A 19,761-nucleotide genomic window follows, 5' to 3' on the forward strand; every position below is an offset into this window, starting at 1 on the left:
AGTAAAAGTGCTTGAGACCTTCTCAGTAGACTCTTTTGGTGCTGTTTTTGCAGATGTAGTTTATCTAAACTGAGCCTAAGATCATCTTAAATGTACTTGAGAGCAAGTTCAAAGATTTTTCTTGCTTGGATTTTAAAACTTAATAATCCTGATGATTTGAAGACATTTTGAATTCCTGTTCTTTTGTTAGAATTGGCCAGGACTGCCCATCAGGTTAAAAATAAGCTTAGTGACACTGTCTGCAAATTATTGCTTATTTTTAAAATTTTGCATATGTATGCAAATTTGCATGATGTATCTGTGTACATCTGCAGGATGTGTCTGTTAAGTGTGAGAAGTAGCAAGTTGAAATTCAGCAGTATAGCAACAAAAGAATAACAGGTGGTGAACTTTTTCTTGCAACTTTTATCTCACCGGGGAATCACAGTTCTGTTGTTCTAGTATGGCAACACAGCTAGAACAGAGAATCATGCTTCTGGTACCACTGATGTGTGAATCCAAATGTATTTGGGTTTTGTGAATGCTGACTCCAGTGCCCCTTGGGTGAGGATTTTCCTGTATGATGTTCTGACTTTGCTGCTTTTGCTATGTCTCCTGTTTTTCCAGAAGGGGCCAGAGGTGTAAATACTGGCAGTGATGCCTGAATTGTGCCTCCTGTGCTAAAATCTAAGAATCTGAGTACTCAAATGTAGTGACGTCTGGGCTGTGAACTCTTCAACAGCTGGGGTTTGGAGTTGTGAATTCTGGCTGTAGTGCTCATGCTCTGAAGTGTAGATCCTGCTAGGAATGGGGTCCTGGAATTTGAATGTAATTTTTTTTAATATGAAAATTGAGAGAGGAAAAAAAAATCTGGATTCATGTTGTCTCTGCAGCATACCCGTCCTCTGTCTGCTGGCGATGCTGAAGTGAAAAGCTCGATGCCCTCAGGCAGGGAAAAGGCAGCAGGAAGGCACAGCAGCTCTATGCTAGGCCTCTCCATGGAGGAGGTAAGGAGGCTGTTAAATAGCTTTTATTTACCTTGGCTTTCATGCAGTATGTGGGGCTATTTGTTTAACAAATAGTGAATGCATGTAAATGAAAAATGTGACAGAAGAAGAGTAATTTTTGAAACAGAATTTGAGTTTTACTGCTCGTATTGCCCTTGCCTCAATCATGCCAAGCAGAGATGTGCTTGAAGCAGTGACAGACTCCTTCAGAATTTAAATGCAAGACAAAATTCCTTGAGGATATCATTATCTACCCAGTCCATTTGCAGGACTGAATAGTCTTGTTTTCTGGAATTCAGAGATTTTTGGAAGGTTTATTTTTCATTGTTTTCTATTTTGCTGGCTATTCTCTATTTTTCTTTTTAATCAGATCAAAGTTCTTCGGCGAGTGAGGGAGGAAAATGAACGGAGAGGAGGCTTCATCCGGATATTCCCTACTCCATTAACATGGGACCTCTATGGGTAAGAATAAAAATCTGATAGGATGGCACTGATGTTCCGTGTTGAGGGATATTTTTTGTTAGATATATGTAGATCAGCTATCTTGGCATGTAAAAAGTTGTATTGAAAGTTTTGGCAAAGTTTATTTTAGCCTTGAATATTCTTTTTTTCTGATCCTTTGTTTTTATCAGCTGCTGCTTTACATAACTGCACCCCATGGAAAGCTCTTGGACATTATTTCTGGCATTGCTTTTCTGTTAGAATAAATGTGTCTTCCTTTCAGATTTTTGCTATCTACTTTTACATCCTCAAGCTGCACACTGTCTGCTCTTGTCATTAGGCCATAAATGCCATATAGGACTCACTCCTTCTGAAAGTTGTGCTATATTACAGTTTTCTAAGTTTATTTTTCCAGTCTGTAATGTTTTCTCAGTCTCTTGCATCACCAGGAACTTCAGCTGAGAAATGATAGCTCTCCTCCTTTGGTCTTTTCTGTTGTGGTGCAGCATGTTGTCTGAATCTACTTCTGGGATATTTTTAGAAGCCATTTATTTCTGCATTGTGCTGCCTTTCATTGAGTTGAACTCTGTCTTGATAATCCTGTTTGGTTTTTTTTTTTTCTTTTCCTAGATCTTTTCTAGAGCACAAGACATCAATGAACTACATGTTGGCTACACGTCTGTTTAAGGACAGGTAGAAAACTTCTCTGTTTGGGAGAGAGGTAAAGGGCACAAAGAGTACAAAAAGGATTGATTCCTCACTTATCCAATGTTATAAACGCAAGTCTGGGATTTATAGGAGTGCTGATAATTGTGTGTCTCTTCTCCAGTGTTCCAATGCTTGTTGGTCATATATTTGTGTTGCTCTTCTGAAACCAGGGGCAAAAAGGACAATACTCAAAAGGCATGGGAGTCATTGGAGCACTAATATTACTATAGACATGAAAAAACTTCAAGCTCTTAGATGATTTTTTCTCTAAGCCAAGTGGTCCTGGCTTACCTTTTGTTTCAAATTTCAAATCACATTAATGTTTGTCTTTATGTACAGTAAGCCCTGAAATTGACTTCTCCAGTGGTTTGGTATCCCTGTGTCTTGATCTGTGCAATCATGATTTCATCATTCTTTTTTTGGGTGGTGGTTGGGACAGTTCATGCCACTAGCTGAGCTTCCACTGAGAGTTATATGCAACGTCTTTCACTGTGTGTTTAATGCCCTTCCTTCTCAACAATTCTTCTTGTGCAAATTTGAGATCCACTATGAAGTAACTACCAAGTGAAGACAAGGTGACTGAAGGAGGAGACAGTATTTACAGAAGCACTTCCAGCATCAGTGCTGTACAATTTTTTTTCTCTGTGTATGTTCAGGGATGTGTCTAAAGAGTTGTTCTAAATGATGCCTTCTCCAGCTTAAGCCAGACAAATGCAAGCATCAATTGTAGTACCGCTGCTCAGGGCTCCTCTTTTGGAATCCTTTTTTTTTTTTCTTCTTTGAGGTAGAACTCACAAGTAATTCTGTAAATCTGGTCTTTCCATTGTACATGTGAAAGACCAGGGAGGCTTTTTAATCAAGGCTGATCCAGTGTGGAGAGTAATTTTTGACCTTTTTCTCTTTGTAGGAGCAAGACAAAAAGAGAATTCATCACTGGACGATCCCGGTAAATAGCTTCTTAATTAAATAATTTGTGCTCTGTAGCATTTATTCTAACTTTAGATTTCTTTAGCTTCATCTTCCAAGTTGTGAGTCAACACCTTTTCTACCTGAAGTCCATGAAAATAACTTTAGAAACATAAATACAGTGAAAAAAGAATATACCCACATGTGGAGAGCTCATGTTTTCATTGGATCTTAAAATTTCTCCTGATACACTTCTCACTTTGGTATTCCTACCATATTGGTAAGCCTCATCATTGAGCTCCCTTGAAAGATCTTGTAATGCGCAAGGATTTGGACTTCATATACCCATATATTCACTTTGCTAGAACTGAAAAGATAAATGAAACAATCAGCATTTTCTGTGCTTGTTTCCACTTATATCATGGGGAGCACTTTTCTGGATTTTTGTGCACTGGCGGGACATTGTTACTTTTGATATTTCCCTTCTGGAATCTGGCAGGGCTGCTCGTCCCTTGTCTTAGGTAGAACTTGTAGAAAGTTTGGCATTTTCCACTTTTCTTACGTTAAAATGCTTATATCTGATCAGTGAGGAACAAGCTGTCTACATAAATGGTTCGGACAACCAGATTGTTGTCAATATGCTCTTTCCATTCCCCTTCTCTATTTTGTACTCTTACAATGTCCTCTGTTAATTGTGCCCTGAGCTGTTGCATGATGGGCAGATGCTGCTCAGTCATGAAAGCCTGACACTAGGTGAGTGTGTCTTGGGGCTTTAAGAGGTGATGTTCTGTGGAGTACATGCAAGACTCTCTGCAAACATTTACAGGCTTAAGTAGAGCAGAGTTAGACTGATGGTAAATATTTCTTTGTATATCAGCAAGAATGTTTCTTGAGAAGTTTGATCTACTATGTCTCTTGTGTTATCAGGGAGGGAAAGACAAAGGGAGACTGAGGGATATCTGTGTACTGTGCTTCCCAGAGCAGGTCTCCATGGAAGGCTGGATAGGAGGATGGAAGTTGTGGGCTCTCATGCTCTCTTTTATGAGAGGAAGCTTGTTTCACTGGAGTTACGGAAGCGGCGGCGGTACCATGGCAAGGTTGGGGCAGCACAGGCAAGAGCATCAGGTATGCGTGGCTAGAGTTTTCAATGAGCAACTGGTCAAAAAAAAGGCAAGCAAAGGGCTTTTTCATTTGAAATGTGTGTGAATGGGGTTGTTCCGTTTCAAATGTTAATACTTTTCATTTCATTCTAGTTCTGAGCTTCTTGTTTTAGTGCCTTGAATTTCATTCCCACCTTTGCACACTCACATGTATATGATTAAAGGTAATCAGTGCTTACTTAGAGATGAGCTCGTTTGTTGCATTTTGGGTAAAGAATTCAACAGTATGTGTGCCTCTGTAATTCTTCAGCTTTTCAGAGAAAGATGGGACCTTTCAGATTGATTCTCCTAGACAGCTGTGACACTTAAGCTGTTGGGAACAGAAGTCTTTTATCCAAGCTGGTTTTGGAAAAACTTGAAGGGTACAGAGGTGAATGATCCCCACAATTGACTGTTCCTGCCTTTATATAAACTCTAATAGCTGTGTGATACTGACTGCAGTAGGAGAGATTTGATGTTATAAGATGATTTTTGCTGCTGTGTTAAGCTATATGATCTTTATTGGCACATGTGGAAGTTTAGGTTTTTGTAGCTTTGTTTTATTTGACACACAACATATAAAAATTAGTGTGTGTATATATATATCAAATATGGGTGTAGATATGTCAGTATGTATGTAAGAATCAGGATAAAAATATAGGAAAATGTCTTTATCTTTTTGATTTTGTGTGGGCGTTCTTTTTTCATTTGTAAGGCTAAAACAAGAATCTTGGTGTTCTTCTGTATTCTGTAATATTGGGAAAATGGGCTTCTCAACTGATGTACAAGATGAAAGACAGAATAATACAGAACAGTCATACTTAAGATGGTGTTCTGAAATGGCAGTGTTCTGTTCTCCTAGCAGAAAGGACTTTGGGGTAAACCAAAGGGTATAGGCAGTAGACAGGCGTCTCCACTTTCTTTTTTTCTTCGTCAGCGTAAGTGATTTCTCCTCTACCACAGGCACATCAGAACCAACAAAGCTGTCCCTCAAGTCAGACACAGAAAGTGAAGAGGAAGAGGAGATGGATGAGGATGAAGGTGAAGATGCAGATAGAAGTGTTTGCTCTCTTTCGGACGGCCAGGTGAAAAACAAGCCAACGCTCTCTGACTCAATGAAAAATGCTTGTAAGGAGAGGTTACCAAAAAAACATAACAAAAAAACTGGAGATGGAGAAAAGCTGTTTCTGCAAAAAACAGACTCAAAATCTCAGTTTAACTTGCTTCAGATTCTTCAAAATCAAGGAAACTTGAGGTGAGAGTTTTCTGCGTATCGCCTCTAGTTTTGACTTGAATCTAGTGCGGGTTTAAATATGGAGGATGCATGTTATGAATGTGAAGGGATAAGAAGACTCTAGAAAAGGGGCCTGGATTTTTGTCTACCTGTGGGCTGCCTTAACACCTTGTTGGCAGAGAAGGGAGACCATTGCCAAGTCTGACAGTTTACCTGAGTTCCTGACCTGTTGGATCAGTGTAAAGCGTGACCCTATAGTTTCCATTGCTGTTCTTTAATCTGATGATGTAAGCTGTTCTTTGTCAGCTCAGGCTTCTAAAATGCCTCTTTGCCTTAATGCAGGATGTCTGCTGCTGAATTCTAATTTTTTTTCTTCTCTTTCTTTGCATTTGCCAAGAAGTGGTCATAAATATATGTTAATTATCCAGGAAGGGTTGGATAGGAATATCTTGGTGCTGTCTCTCCATAAAATTAGTTTTCTCATTTTGTGCTTTTATTTTTGATGATAGAATTTTTGCCTCTGGTAGTAATCTTTGCTCAAGGTCATTGCCTTCCGAGAGCAAAATTAGCAACTAATTTGAGAGTGACAAATTACTGAAACATCTTATTGCATGTTGTTGAGTAGAACGGTGTGGAATAGAGTATATTCTGATGCACGACTCTTTCTTGGGAAAAAAGATATGTACTGGAAGAGATTCTATAGAAAAACATCAAGCAAGGTTTTAACCAGATGTTTTGAAATATGATCCTCCCCTTGAACGTGGGTAGCAAAACTGTCTAATTGCAGATGGACAGAAAGTACAAAAAGAAAGGATGATCATGTATACCTGAGTAGGAAGACTTTACATCTTCTAGACAAGAAGCAGCATTATGTTTTCTGTGAAAAATGTCCAAAGGTAGAGAAAATGTTTCTTGTTGTTGCTTTCTTAGTTTAGTTTCTGGGAGAAACTATGAATTATTCAATGGCTTTGGGGATTGTTCTGATGTCTAATTGTGGCAAGGACATTTGCTGCTGTGACAGGGAAGATTCTGAAACCTCTTTTGAGGATAAACATAGCAATGCTGTGTCTATATCTATATATATTTAGAACTGACTCCTGCCAAGAACATAAGCTCTGTCTGATGTTCCTGGCAGAATCTTGCTCAGCACCCAGCAGTGTTGGGATTCCCCACAGAAGGGTATAAGGCTTGTGGTGACCTCTTGTTCTGAGACTGTGCTGGACTTGGCCCCATCTGGGATGTCATTGATGTAAGCTTTGCTTATGGGCTTAACAGGCAGAGAAGCTGAATAAAATTTTCATCCGAGGGAAACCAGGCCCATTCTAGTCAGTTTTTGTACGTGGTAGGACTTTTCTCTCCTTCAGTCAGCCTAATGAGGAAATATCTGCCTTCCACACATTGGGTACTGGTAAAGAAATAATAGTCAAAGAAAACGTGTTCCCCCAACTCTGCCATTCCCAAGGAAGTAAAATGAAAAGGAAGTTACTTTTTCCTGCATTTAAGGCCTCAGGTTTCAGTATCACCCCCACAGAAGGAGAGGCAGTGTTAAACTCTGTAGTTTTTAGTCATAGAAGTATCAGGCGCCGGCCAAGACCTTTATTATTGTGCTGATGTTGATAATGGGGTCTCCTTATCAAGCACAAACCTTGAACTGGTCATGAGATATTTGAGTTGTACCTAGGCCAAACCTGACAGCTCTAGAAAGCTGAGGTGAGAGCTTTTTCTGATACATGGTGGCCTGATGTAGAGAGTATCAGTTCTCAGCATGGATTCAGAGAGTTCTCCCAGTGTCCCACACATGGAGGAAGAAAGGGTAGATGTAGTGATTAGTAGCATGCAGAGCTCAGAGGTGTTACAAGGCCTGCTGTGCATTCTGGAGTTCACTGATGTTCCTGAAAGACAGAAATTGTAACCATGTGTAGTTGTTGCAGTTAGCTATTAACAGGACGTGCACTTGTCATTGTCTTAGCCCCTCTCTGGCCCTGTGTGACCTTCCAAAAGCATCAAAAGTTGATGATCAAGCTGATACATGGATACTTGCAATGTATTTTATTTTAGCTTCAATTCTTACCTAAACAGATGCGTTGATCTCTCTAAGTGTTGCTATGGTATGATTTCTGTGTAACACTAACATAATGGTCCTAAAATTTTTAGACCTATAAACCAGAAAGACTTAATTACTGCACAGAGGTTTTTAATAACATTTCAGGGGCTTGTGTACCTGGAGTCATAAGGACTATATAAGTATGTGAGAATATTTGTTAGAAGCAGAATACAAGTAGAAAAAATATGGTGAGGTTCCTCAGGAATTGGTCTGAGGCTGATTATATAATCAATTCAAGAATGATGCAAAGTGTACAAATGATGAAATTTGCTGATGGAAAATATTTGGGAGTTATTACCATGAGAAAAAAGTTGTGGATTACATATGAAAAACTGGATGACCTTGAGGATATAAATAATATAACTAGGATGAAATTCAGTACAAAGTACAACGGGATCCTTATAAGAACTAGTAATTTACACCAGAAGTTCTGTCAGCTGGGTGTTCATCAACTAGAAATTAATTATAAGGAAAAATATCTTGCATGCTGGTTGATCAGAGGAAGTTTGTGAAGTCCTAGCTCATGCATGCATGAAAACACCAAATGTGTTCCAGGGCTTATCACTTGACATACTTCTGAGACTTCATGTGGAGTATTGTATCACCCATATTCATGGAAGGCAAATTGTGAGTGGAACACAGGTGGAGGTGAGCTGCTGGTCTCATCATGTCACCATTGTGGGTGCTTTTTTAGGAGACACTGGCAAATGTGGATAGTTCACACTAATAAAATGAAAACTATGAAAGGATGTAACTTAACCAAAACATTCAAGGTGGGAGATCTGTCAGGGATTATATTTCAGTTACAGGCCAATGTTGGAGAAAGAAAAAGCAATTATAAGCTGCTCATAAGTGAAGCTGGACTGGGTAGTAAGAGAGATTCCTATTAGAACAGTAAGCTCTGGAATAATATTTCAGGAAAGTAATGGGCTCAAAATTCTAGTTTAAGATGAAACTTAAAATTCTACAGAGCATATTAGGACACTTCCTGTGATAGAAAGAGAAATCTGTTGCTGACACTAAAGCCAATCTGCTGCTATATCCTTATGAGAAGCTTCTAGCAACTGTGGGGAAAACAATGAGGAAGAGCAGAGGCTGGGAGAGCAGAATGTTTGAGGATAAGGTTTGGACCAAGAGGACAATGAACAGAATTAGGCAGAGCTTTCAGCAGTTTCTCTTACAACAGATGCCTATACTAAAGTGGCTACTATTGTGAGGGAATGAGAAGTTGTGTCCCTTCCAGTCCTCTCTCAGTTCATGCTTACAGCTTCTCAACATGTTCAGCCAGCTGCACAGCAGATTTTGCTGATGTTCCCTCATTCCTCAGTGGTGCCTTGCTCAATGAAATTTGGCTTGTATCCCTGAGCTAGCAGGAGAAGAGCTCACTTTCACAGATTTAATTCTTTCATTTCTAGTGGGAATTACAGGGCCTTTGTTATAACTCTGGCACCAGTACCAAGCCCTTTGTTTATTTTATGGTCTGTTGTTGTGGTGTTCAAAATGTTTGTGAAAACAGAGGCCCAATAGAGTCTTGAATTTGTTTTAAAAATATGGTTTTGCTGATGTCCATGTTACTGGCTTTTAGAGGAGAGTAACCAAGGCTGTAAAAGACAGGAAGAACATTGCATTTTTAGAATTTACCCGAGAGAGTGTGTATTGTCTTTTGTACCTCCTGCAATACCTACCACCCCATCTTGGTGAACTGAAGGTCTGCTTGAAAATGCTGATGGGGTGAAGGGGTTCTCCTTTCTTTGAGCTTCAGCATTAGTGCACTTAGGAGGACCTTGCTGAGTGTACTTTGTTCATAAGCTGTGCCTGACTGCTGTAACTCTTCCCATTCCTCTTCTGAAGATAACTGGTTGATTCTTTTTGTCCCCAGCAAAGTACAAGCTCGTGCAGCTTTCTCTGCCTATCTCCGCCACGTTCAGCTCCGACTGATGAAGGAGGCTGGCGAACAGATCCAGAATCCTGCCTGGGCTGCCAAAGAGGATGAGCAAATGGTAAGAAGCTTTGTATTGGCCAGACTGACAAGCCAAGTAGGAATCTACCTTGAGAGTTTTGAAGTCAGTTCCTATTCTTGCAAGTACAGAAGTCCAACTGAGATGGTGGTTGTTCATCTTTGTCTAGCTGCCAGTGCTGTATTTTTAATATACTGATGCAGTAGGACTGGTAACAGACCTCAGAGCAATGATAGAAGCTCTTAATGACTAGACTCTGTTGACCTGCTCAGATCTCTGTTGACCTGTTCAGGCTGCTCAGATCTCCTGGTGAGATTTCTGAGCTTACCTGCTCTTGAATTCTTCTCTAGAAGATTCTTTGAGAGTACTTGTCAGGATCTGGTTTGTGCTGCATTAAGCAAAGCCTTCATCTATTCAAGTGCAACAGGTACCCAGTGAAGCTTTTTCTCTTATGTACTGTTGTAATATATCCAGACATCTGTGTTTATGAACCTTACTTGCATTCTAGATAGAGGAAATTAAAGTAAAAGCCACTGAGAAGAGAAAGCAAAAGTGATAGACTTTTCTAGGCAGTATTTTGAAGTCCTGTGTTTGATATGTATGCATTTTAAAAAGCACAGCAATTCCAGATCCTTTCACAAACCTTCCTCAAAGAGCTTTGTACAGTAGGCTCTTGAGCTTTCTGCATATATTCTCACTGAGTGTGTTGCAGGGAAAATGTAGTTCAGAGATAAAGTTGTGTGTCAAGAATAATCATTCAACTCAGTGGAAAATGTTACCTCTGCTCTTTCCAAGTGGAAATTAAAACAGGCTTTTTGAGAGTCACTTTGTCTGCTATACTGTAAAGAATAATGTTTAAAATAACAGATCAAACCAGCCTGGAGTAATGGCAGTGAGAGGCGAGCTGTGAAATCCAATAGTTTGGCTGTGAGGCTGCTCATTTATGCATTAGCAGAGCTCCTAAGCAAAAGCAAATCCAGAGGCGAGACAGAAAGGGTTCAAAACACCCACAGGATGCATCTTGCCTTAGGATCTGCCTTGCCATATGTTTCCCCCACCAGAGGTCAAGCAGACATGGTGAGGGACTGGAATTACATGGCTGTAGATATCCAGTGCTGTGAAGAGGATGTGGCAATAGTATATAGATGAAAAATGATGAAATGGGGCTATCCACTGTAGTGGAGATATCTGACCAAGATCCCCTTTCCTGTGGTACTGTTGAGAGAGTTTTATGTCAGTGCACTTTCCACAGGCTGCCTTTAACACATTGCATGTGGGTTTTTGAAAACATTCTCATAAGATACTGGACTTTACAGGTGTGTCACTGCATTTTGCTGATTGGTTATTTTCTTCCTTTATCTGCTATGCTTTTGAGACAAACGCTTCCTAAGTGTTCAAAATTCTGACTCGCTTCAGGCAAGATACACCACTGTTTTTCTCCCCCACATTGCATTTATAAGGCTGTATTAAAAGTACATATTGCAGAATGCTTTTGCCTGCCAGTTTCCGCTCATTTTCTCAGGACCGTGTGTTTAGTTCCTGCCAGTCCTTAGCTGCTATAGTATCTCTATTCTCTTCTCCCCACACCTTGCAGATGGCACGTGGTTAACTCGATGTCTTGCTTGCAGGACCTCATCATCCGCTTTTTGAAGCGAGCTGCCAGCAACATGCGTCCGTCTCTGAGGCTGCTGCTCCCCAGCCGTCATGTAGGACTGACGGACAGGCGGCGCATCCTGGCTCGCCAGCTGGGCGAGTTCATCATCTACTACAACAAGGTGACTTATTCTTTTTGAAATTGTTTCTTTGGTCCCTCTTTTCTTCTTACAAAGTGTTTCGTGCAGGCTGTTTCAAAGACACTCTTCTGTTATTTACATGATCTTCTTGCAGCTGTGCATCCAACAATGGTACTTTGTTGAAATTGTCAGATAGACAACAATATTATTACATAATACGTGCAGGCCAGTAGTTATGTGCATAAAAAGAAGTGCTGAAATGAAGTGGAATTTAACTGGCAGTGTGCTTTTTCTTTGCCTTCTCTTTGATTCTAATGCTTTGTAATGCCTCTTCCCACTTCTTATTTTTATGGGGCTTCTTTAAAGATGTTTTATACAGAACAGCATGAAATACTTATTTTACTATTTGCTTCCTATACTGAGGGACTGCTACGTATCTATAGTAATGTGCTCAGCATGCTTGGTGTAAAGGAGTTGTGGGTCCCAATTTAAATAATTTTCACATCTTTAGATGTAGGTGGTGTTGTTCTTAGCATAGTGATTTCAACCTAATCTTCGTCCTGCAAGGACAGCTTCCCCTTTCCTTTGCCCCCTAGCATTTCTTCAGTGTTAGAACAAGGGTAATTGAAATTCAGCTTTTGGAGGCAGCTGTGCAGAGACCTTCAAGCTTCTACTCCTTAGGAGAGGATGTTCACTTATGTTGCCTTGTCAAAACTGACATCTGGTAACTTGATCTGTCTAATCAAGGTTGGTATTAAACCAAGTCTGTTCCAGGGAGTGCCTTGTATGCCTAATGGTCGCTGAAGTACTCTGTTAGGAGGAACCACAAAGCACTTGGGTGGCTTTGTGGTGAGTGAAGAATGCAGCTGCTTTGGATATTATTTCCACTCAAATTGTATTCAAACATTAGGATTTTCTTCTAACTCTTGAGTAAATTTACAAAATAAAGCTGTGTAACTGGTAATAAATCAGTGCATAAACATATTTTCTCAGTTAAAACAAGTGAGAACACGTCACTTGAGGTTTCAGAGCATATGTATTTAAGCCCTTGAGAAACTGTTAGGCTGTGAGGTTTTTTGATTTTGCATTTCAGCATACAGACTTCTTTCATTGACTTGTAACTTCAGATTTAATATGAATAGATTTAATATAGTAAATGGCAAATTTAATACTTGTGATTGTATATCATCTATAATGACACAGAAGAATACAACTCCAGCAAATTAAGTAAAACCCATTGCATGTTATCCAGACATTTACTTAAGTAGTAAATGGTAAAGATGTCCCAAACTGGCTTTATCTTACCTGTCTTGAGTTATGTTTTAAAATATGTATCTGACCCTTTTTTCCTGGGAATGCTTAGGGTAACAGCAGGAAGAAATGAAGTGGAGGTCAAGTCTGGTGAGATAAAGTTTTTAAACTGGTACTGGTATTTCAGACAGGTCTGAAGGTTTTACTAATGAACAGATATGTCTGTATCAATCCAACCTCTAGTGCCAACCTGTTCTACTGCTGTAAAATAGACTGTTTGTATCTGAAAACTTTCTCCCATTTTCACCCACAAAGGCTTACCATTTATTCCAGTATATTTCACTGTAAAAGCACATTTGCCATAGGCTGTGCTGTTTTACTTTCTTAGTCTTTGCTAAAGCAGTGGGGTTTTGGTATGTGTACAAGCCCTCAATTTCCTGCTTGACAGAAGAAATTAACTCAAGAGAACTACTAGTTTATAGTAGAAAATCTGTTGATTTTTCTACAGACATCCTTCAGTTTCTTTAAGATTAATTTTATACTTTTTCCCTCCTATCTGTCTACTTCTGGGGCAAATGCATTGATAAAAGCTGTTTGGAGGAGCTCTGTGACAGGAACAACAAAGTGGAGAGGGGACCCAATATCTGTAATGACTGATTTAAATTCTTTTTTCCCTTCCATACTTCCTTATGTTCTAGCAAAGAGTGTACTTGAAGGAACAGCACAGATATTTGAAGACTTGATCTTTTCTCAGCAAATCATTTGTGTCAGGTGGAGGAGTGTATGCTTAGGATGCTGTCTCTGGGGCTCTCCATATTTATTCATGTTGCTGTATGTAGCAATGTTCTTTTTTTCTTAGCTCCTATGGAATTGGGTTTTGTATTCTGGAAGCTGTAGCTATGCCATGGAACATAGAGACACTTACTGATACTACTTCTTAACAGGAAACAGAGCTGATGGTTCAGAAACAAGCAAAAAAGGAAGAGGAGGAGGGAGTGAATCCTCAAGATTTTGAGAACTTCATTGCCAGAGCAAGGTAGGAATAGATTTTATTCCCCTTGATAAATGATCTTTCAGCCTTGAAGCATTGTTCTAAAGATGATTTGATTGATCTAAAGCCTCTACATACCTTTATTAACTCTAAGACCTGTTCCTGCTGAGGGACAGAGCTTGTCTTCTCTTGTCTCTTCCAGCAACCAAACACTTGTAACATCAGCAACTGGTGCATAGGGAAGAACATAGAATAGATGTTTTGACTATTAAGTAATTTCCCAAATGACAGCAGTGGTTGTCCTGGCCTGTGTAAATTTCAAACTGCTGCTAGTGAGTTAATGGTTTCCTCTCCTGTGATGCTGGACCAAATAAGGCAGTACTTCAGAAGGAGAATGAAACTAGAACTGCTGCTCAGATGATCTGGAGCTGCTGTGGTTGAACAGTTGTTACAGCTCTGACTCAAGTTTCTGCTCTCAGAAACAAATCTCATGCTTGCTGCCTCTCTTCAGGAATTTTCCAGGTCTGGATTTTCTGAGATGAGCAAGGAAGGGAGTTAGGCCTCTTATTTGGCCTGCTAAGGCAGTTCAGTTCAAGCAGTTGCTTTCACAATGGAAAAGCAGCATTTTCTATCACTGCACTCTATCTGCTTTAAACTTTAAAAAGTCTGGTAAGAAGGATATTTTGAAAATAGTTGAGTATTCCTTAGGGCCTGTAGCATTGTATGAAAAACAATGGTATTATAACTATCTAACTATGGAGAGGTCTGAAATTATTCAGTGAACCACAATTATGTTTTCAAAATCTCTGATTCTTGAGGACAAAAAGCAATTCCTCTTGACTCCATTATTTGGTCAATATATGACATGCCTATATAGGCAAGAACCCCTGTCAATATCTGGACAGAGTTTACCTGCCTTTTCAGTGTCCATCTTCTTTTTTCTGTGAAGATTATGATCACTTCTTTTGTGTGACTGCTTATTAAAGTGTTCCTTCTTTTTCTCTTTGGATAGAACTAATAGTGAATGGTTAGAAGTGGGTGGTAGCTGGGGCGTCCTAAGTAAGTTCAGGTGGTTTACAGTCTGTCTTGGTACATTCTTGTGAAAACAAGTGTTTTACCTTTTGCTAATATAATTGATGGAGTCATTACTGCAACAGATTTAGAGGATTGCAGAAAAATCTTCAGGTCAAGATGTCTGGCTGCCATACACCATAGTCTACTGCTCTTGCTAGAAATGCATACTATGTGGGCCCAGGCTTTTGGGTCTCTGAACACTCTGGCCACGAAATATCTGTTGTGTCCTAGGCAGGTAATTTTCCTTTTTGCAACAGAAATGTTAAGAGATAGCTGCATGGAACAAAACTGCAAATTCTTCTGTTTTGATATTACTGGCTACCATGCCATCATGGCCTGATGCACAGTCTAGGCTGGGGCTGGAGGTTTTTGCTAGGTTATTTGAGTGATATATATATATATATATATATATATATATATATATATATGTAATAGTTTGCCAATGATCAGACAATTTCTAGGGATGATCTTTCTGCTTCTTATGAAGTATGAGGTATGTTTGAAAACTCTGATATCTGACACTACTTGGCATGGTGCTTCAAACTTAAATCAGTGAGCAAGTCATTTGGAGCCAAGCAAAGGGGATAGATTTCCACTTCGGGTGTTCATTCTGCAGTACAGTGAATGCAACAGTGGAGAAAATGGGTAATAAATGTTTCTTCTTAATTGAGATGGTCTCATTGACTCTCTAACTTTGATATCACATGGATGTCATTGTGTTCAGTTGTACGTATGCTATGACCACTGATTCTGAATGTCCTCAGTGCATTGTAAAAACACATACATACTGGTAAACTTATTTAAAAGCTTAAAGCACTTTTCCACATAAAACTTCTCATTCTTGTATTTCCTCTTCACTTTTCCTCCCAGAATAGAAGTGAAGTTTGGATCTTCAGGGCATGCTGGAAACTTCAGTGTATCAGCTTTAGATGTGGTTTTTACCAAAGCTTAACCTAGCTAATGCTAGTTACAATTGTGATATTCAGAGGATATTTTGAAAGATTCTAACTGCTGCTCTGCTACTTTATACTCCTGTGTTACATTTTCTTGTCGTGTTGATGGCACTATACTACTTGCTTTGGTGTTTGCCATGCCATACAGCTACTTGCTGGTGCTGAGGCAACACTATAAAGCAAAAGGAAAGCATGTTAGATACCAAACAACCAGAACTACAGCTTGCACAAGCTCTAATAAGAATGGCCAAGTAACTGATACTGGTTTGGGACCAATAGATGTTTAGGATATTGAGGCTGTCCCACTTTGTTCTTGTAAGGAAAATGAGAAACATATGCAAGTTTTGTGAGTTTCCCAAAAATATTGACTGTTCTGGTTGTCCTGCAGTTTTGGCTAATTAACAAGCTTTTGCCTTCTTTCCTCTTCTCCCCCTACTGCTGAACAGAAACTACTAATGGTGACTATGAAACAGAGACTGAGCTGAATTCTCTCATGAGAAAATATCTGCTCATTCTAAAGAGCACCTGCAGAAGATTGACAAATTTAGCTGTGAATGGAATCTCTCATGTTGAGCTAATCTCCCCAGATGTGTTCGAAGTATTCACTTGCTCTTTATTTATCCTGGGAAGGCTCCTGAATGCCTGGAATTTCCTACTGCATAAGATGATGGTATTTTAGTGGGAATCTCAGGTTTAACCAGAGCATGTTGCCTTCCTTCTGCTCTTACCCTGTAGAACTGAGCAAATGATTAGCTTGTCTAGTGTCACCTTTTTTTCCCCCACTCCACTCTTTAGTGTCCTTATTGTTTATTTTCTTTAATTGTTACTCAAATGCAGAAAAGCTTAGTGTCCTCACTCTACATCCATTCTTCTCTCCTTACTGCAGTGAAAGTGACCTGGAGGAAGTACTGACTTTTTACACACAGAAAAACAAATCAGCAAGTGTCTTCCTAGGAACAAAATCCACAACCACAAAACACAGCAACAGCAGTCACCAGTTAGAGAAGCAGCCCCAAGGTGGTAAGTTTTGGAGGTAGTTCTGAGATGATGTTGCCCAGACAAATCTAGTTTAACTTATGTCTATGAAAAGAGAACAACCTCTCCACAATATTACTCAGGTTTTCTGAGGTTACATATATTTTTGGGGTATTTTTCCTTCTTTTTTAGCTCAGTCTTATGTGAAGACTAGAGTAGCTTCACTCCTGCCTTCTTTTCCTGAAGTGAAATGGGTTGAACTTAGACTGGTATTTATAAGGAACTAGATATGGTAGTTCATGCCTGAAATGAGAATGTGCAAACTGAAGGCAGTAAGAATTGAAATGAACAGAGAATCCTGAAATCAAAGTAAGGGATGAATGAAATCAAGATCTTAAATTTTGCTGCCTGCAGTGAGTGTATCCATTGGAGGGCAGAGACTGTATATTTGAGCCTAATTAGGCATTCTATGGAAGGAAGAGTGTGCTAGCTGTATGTATCTAGTAGTCCATACTACTATACATGACAGCATAATTGTCATCAATGAAGTTGTGTGGTCTACAGGAAGTATTAGCAATAAAGTCAATCACAGCAAGGGTAAATTTTGCAGCATTGTTCTAGTGATTTGCAATGTTCTACTTCCTAACTCCTTGATTTTGTTGTAGACCATCCTGAGATGGTGAAGAACATAAAAGGCGATCACTCCAAAAGTTCAGTTGCAGATTTGTCCACAGAAGGAGCGCTAAAAGGCTGTAAACCCAAAGAAGCTAAATCAAGCTGTAAGTGAACTGACTTAAATAATCATCAAAATAAAAATTGACTGCATATACTGTTTTAAAGAAAGGTTGGAACCTTTGGGTTCAAACAGAGATCCAAATGCCCAGTTTGTACTTTTAAACACAAGAGAAGATACTGTAGAGTAGGTAGTGGGAAAGAGTTAGCTGCCCCTCCCTGGGGGGGATGGTCTAGATATGGCAGGCTTTGAAAGAAGGTATTTACCATGTAGAGCCTCTTCTTGTCTCTGCTGGTGGATGAGGTCATTTTGGCTTCAGTGGGTCTGAGTGTAGGCATTTGATGTGTTGATATTATCAAAGGACCTAAAAAGCAGATTTTCCTCTTATAGTACGTTCATTATCTTTGTATAGTTCCAGAAGGACTCACCTTCTCCTTAAATGCCGAAGTGAAATTACCTCAGTGCAGCCCTCCTGGTGCTTCTTCCTCTGTTCCTGGTGCCACATTGCAGAGAAGTACCAGTTCTTGGATGCCATCTCAGCCTGCAGCCTCTGAAAATCCAAAGGTGTCTGGTCAGCCTTCATTGCCAGCTCCTCCAGCTGGTCCCAGACTGATTCAGTCCCCACCCCCACTGCACTCCTTGCAGAGCACAGCTCCTGACAGCTCTTCTGTCCTCACAAACTCAGTGTCCACTGAGACTTGTAGCCTTGCAGGGTTACATCGTCGTTCTGGTAGCTACACCATTGGCCCATTCTCATCTTTTCAGAGAGCTGTTCAGATCTACAGCCAGAGATTATCCCAAATACCCTCTGCAAAAATAGGTGAGTGCTCTGGGATTCATAGTAACTTGCGAGTTCAGTACAGACACTCTGTAATTTATGTTGTGGAGTAGGTAGAAATTTTACATTTCCAGAACTGAGTCTTGTTGGATGGTGCTAAATTTCTTACAGAAAGCAGGAGTACAGGATGCAACCCTTGTTGGGCAGATGGCCTTTTATTGACTAAATGAACAGGCAATCATAGAATCATTTGGGTTCAAAAAGACCTTTCAGATCACCAAGTCAATTAATGCTACCAAGTCCAGCATTAACCAAGTCCCTAAGACCTGCATTTACTCCATGTCTTTTAAGTATCTTCATGATTTATGACTCAACCACTACCTAGCAGCCCATTCTAGTGCTTGACAACCCTTTTGGTGGAGACATTTTTCCTAATATTCGGTCTAAATCTTCCTGGTACAACTTGAGGCCACTTCCTCTTGTCCTGTTGTTTGTTATTTGGGAGAGGAGGCTGACCCCTACCTCAAAAATACCTCTTTTCTGGTAGTTGTAGTGATAAGGTCTCCCCTCAGCCTTGTGCTTTGAACTCAGCCTTTGAACTTGTTCAAAAAGAGCCATGAAATTAAGTATAGTATATTTTCTTTATTATGTTACTGATCTCATCTGTCTTTAGTGGCTTTAATGTTCTTTTCATTAGCAGAAGTCCTGTCTCAATCTATGTGCTGTTCTTAGTTCTCTGGTTGCCTATCAAGCGGAGAAATCTTGTAATGAAACCTCATAAGTGTTGAATACTTAAAGGTGTGTCAAGACCTCCAGAAAAGAAGGATCTGAATGAATCATTGCAATATCTCATTCTCTAGGGTGTTTTAGCACTGCCATATCCAAGGGTATCCCAAAACCAAGATTTAGAGATCTATCATGCTGTCATAGTACTCATTTAAGCAATGCAGCTTTTAGAGTGTAAAGAACCTGAAGTGTAGTAGAAACTGTAGGAATTTGCATGCTGACTGTAATCTCTGGAAACTTTTGGGAACCACACACAGGCTTAACAGCTGTGATCCTGATAATACTATTTTTTTTTGGTATTTTGATGGTATTTATTTGTTCTAGGTTGTGTGTCAGGGTCAGCACATGTTTGCTGGGGTTGCTGTATATATATTGACAACCCCTTAAGTATTAAAATACATCTTACTTCCCAACTGAGTTAGCTTACTTGTCGGGACCCAGGACACACCTCTGGCTGTCCAGGACACCAGGACCCCTGCTAGGGGTCTCAGAGACCCTGTCACAGAGCCCAAGACACCTGTGGTTTTGATTATGACCCGTGGAGCAAATTACCAACCTTATATGAAGATCAGCAAGCCACAACAGTTTATGTAGAATAATAGTGAAATTATCACGGGCTGGAAAAGAAGATTTTGGGTTTTTTGGTATGGGGGTTCAGGAGGCAAGATGGAACTGGGTGTGTCCAGCCTTTCTCCTTCTTCTTCTTGGCCTCCATCTTCTGCTGTGATGTTAGCACTTGGGGATTGGTTTAGAATATAGGTGCACTGTCTAACATGGGTGATAGGTATTGGAAGGTAAAGGTAAATATGATATACGTAATTTGTGGTATAAGAGACGGCGCAGCCTTGGGGGCGGGCGGAGAGCGTCGTGGCTGCCTTGCTGGTCAGACCTCTGTCTGCCAGGAAGAAAATTTTGTAGATAAGACTTAATAAACAACCTGAAGACCGAACAACAAAGAGTCCAGCCTCATTCTTCAGAGCCTGGGGTCGCTCCCTGGACCACCCAACTCAC

At 40.0% G+C, this 19,761-nt stretch overlaps 1 protein-coding gene across 9 annotated transcripts in view; it reads left to right on the forward strand.

Annotated features, from left to right (window-relative positions):
• Positions 1-19,761, forward strand: part of TTLL5 (tubulin tyrosine ligase like 5) — a 124,182-nt gene that overhangs the window by 39,724 nt on the left and 64,697 nt on the right. For 8 of the 9 annotated variants that reach the window (XR_004060747.1, XR_004060748.1, XM_030948878.1 and 5 more), the window contains 12 exons: positions 873-986; positions 1,357-1,448; positions 2,058-2,120; positions 3,043-3,081; positions 4,021-4,166; positions 5,144-5,435; positions 9,398-9,518; positions 11,105-11,251; positions 13,405-13,496; positions 16,365-16,498; positions 17,119-17,232; positions 17,599-18,006. Coding sequence is in view for 7 of the 9 variants with exons in the window: in XM_030948878.1 (XP_030804738.1) it covers positions 873-986; positions 1,357-1,448; positions 2,058-2,120; positions 3,043-3,081; positions 4,021-4,166; positions 5,144-5,435; positions 9,398-9,518; positions 11,105-11,251; positions 13,405-13,496; positions 16,365-16,498; positions 17,119-17,232; positions 17,599-18,006 (1,762 nt within the window). In the remaining 2 variants the exon portion in view is untranslated. The remainder of the gene's footprint in view (positions 1-872; positions 987-1,356; positions 1,449-2,057; positions 2,121-3,042; positions 3,082-4,020; positions 4,167-5,143; positions 5,436-9,397; positions 9,519-11,104; positions 11,252-13,404; positions 13,497-16,364; positions 16,499-17,118; positions 17,233-17,598; positions 18,007-19,761) is intronic. The other variant, XM_030948883.1, reaches the window with a different exon arrangement.

The sequence above is a fragment of the Camarhynchus parvulus genome, chromosome 5 (genome assembly GCF_901933205.1).
Source record: "Camarhynchus parvulus chromosome 5, STF_HiC, whole genome shotgun sequence".
Lineage (NCBI taxonomy): Eukaryota > Metazoa > Chordata > Aves > Passeriformes > Thraupidae > Camarhynchus > Camarhynchus parvulus.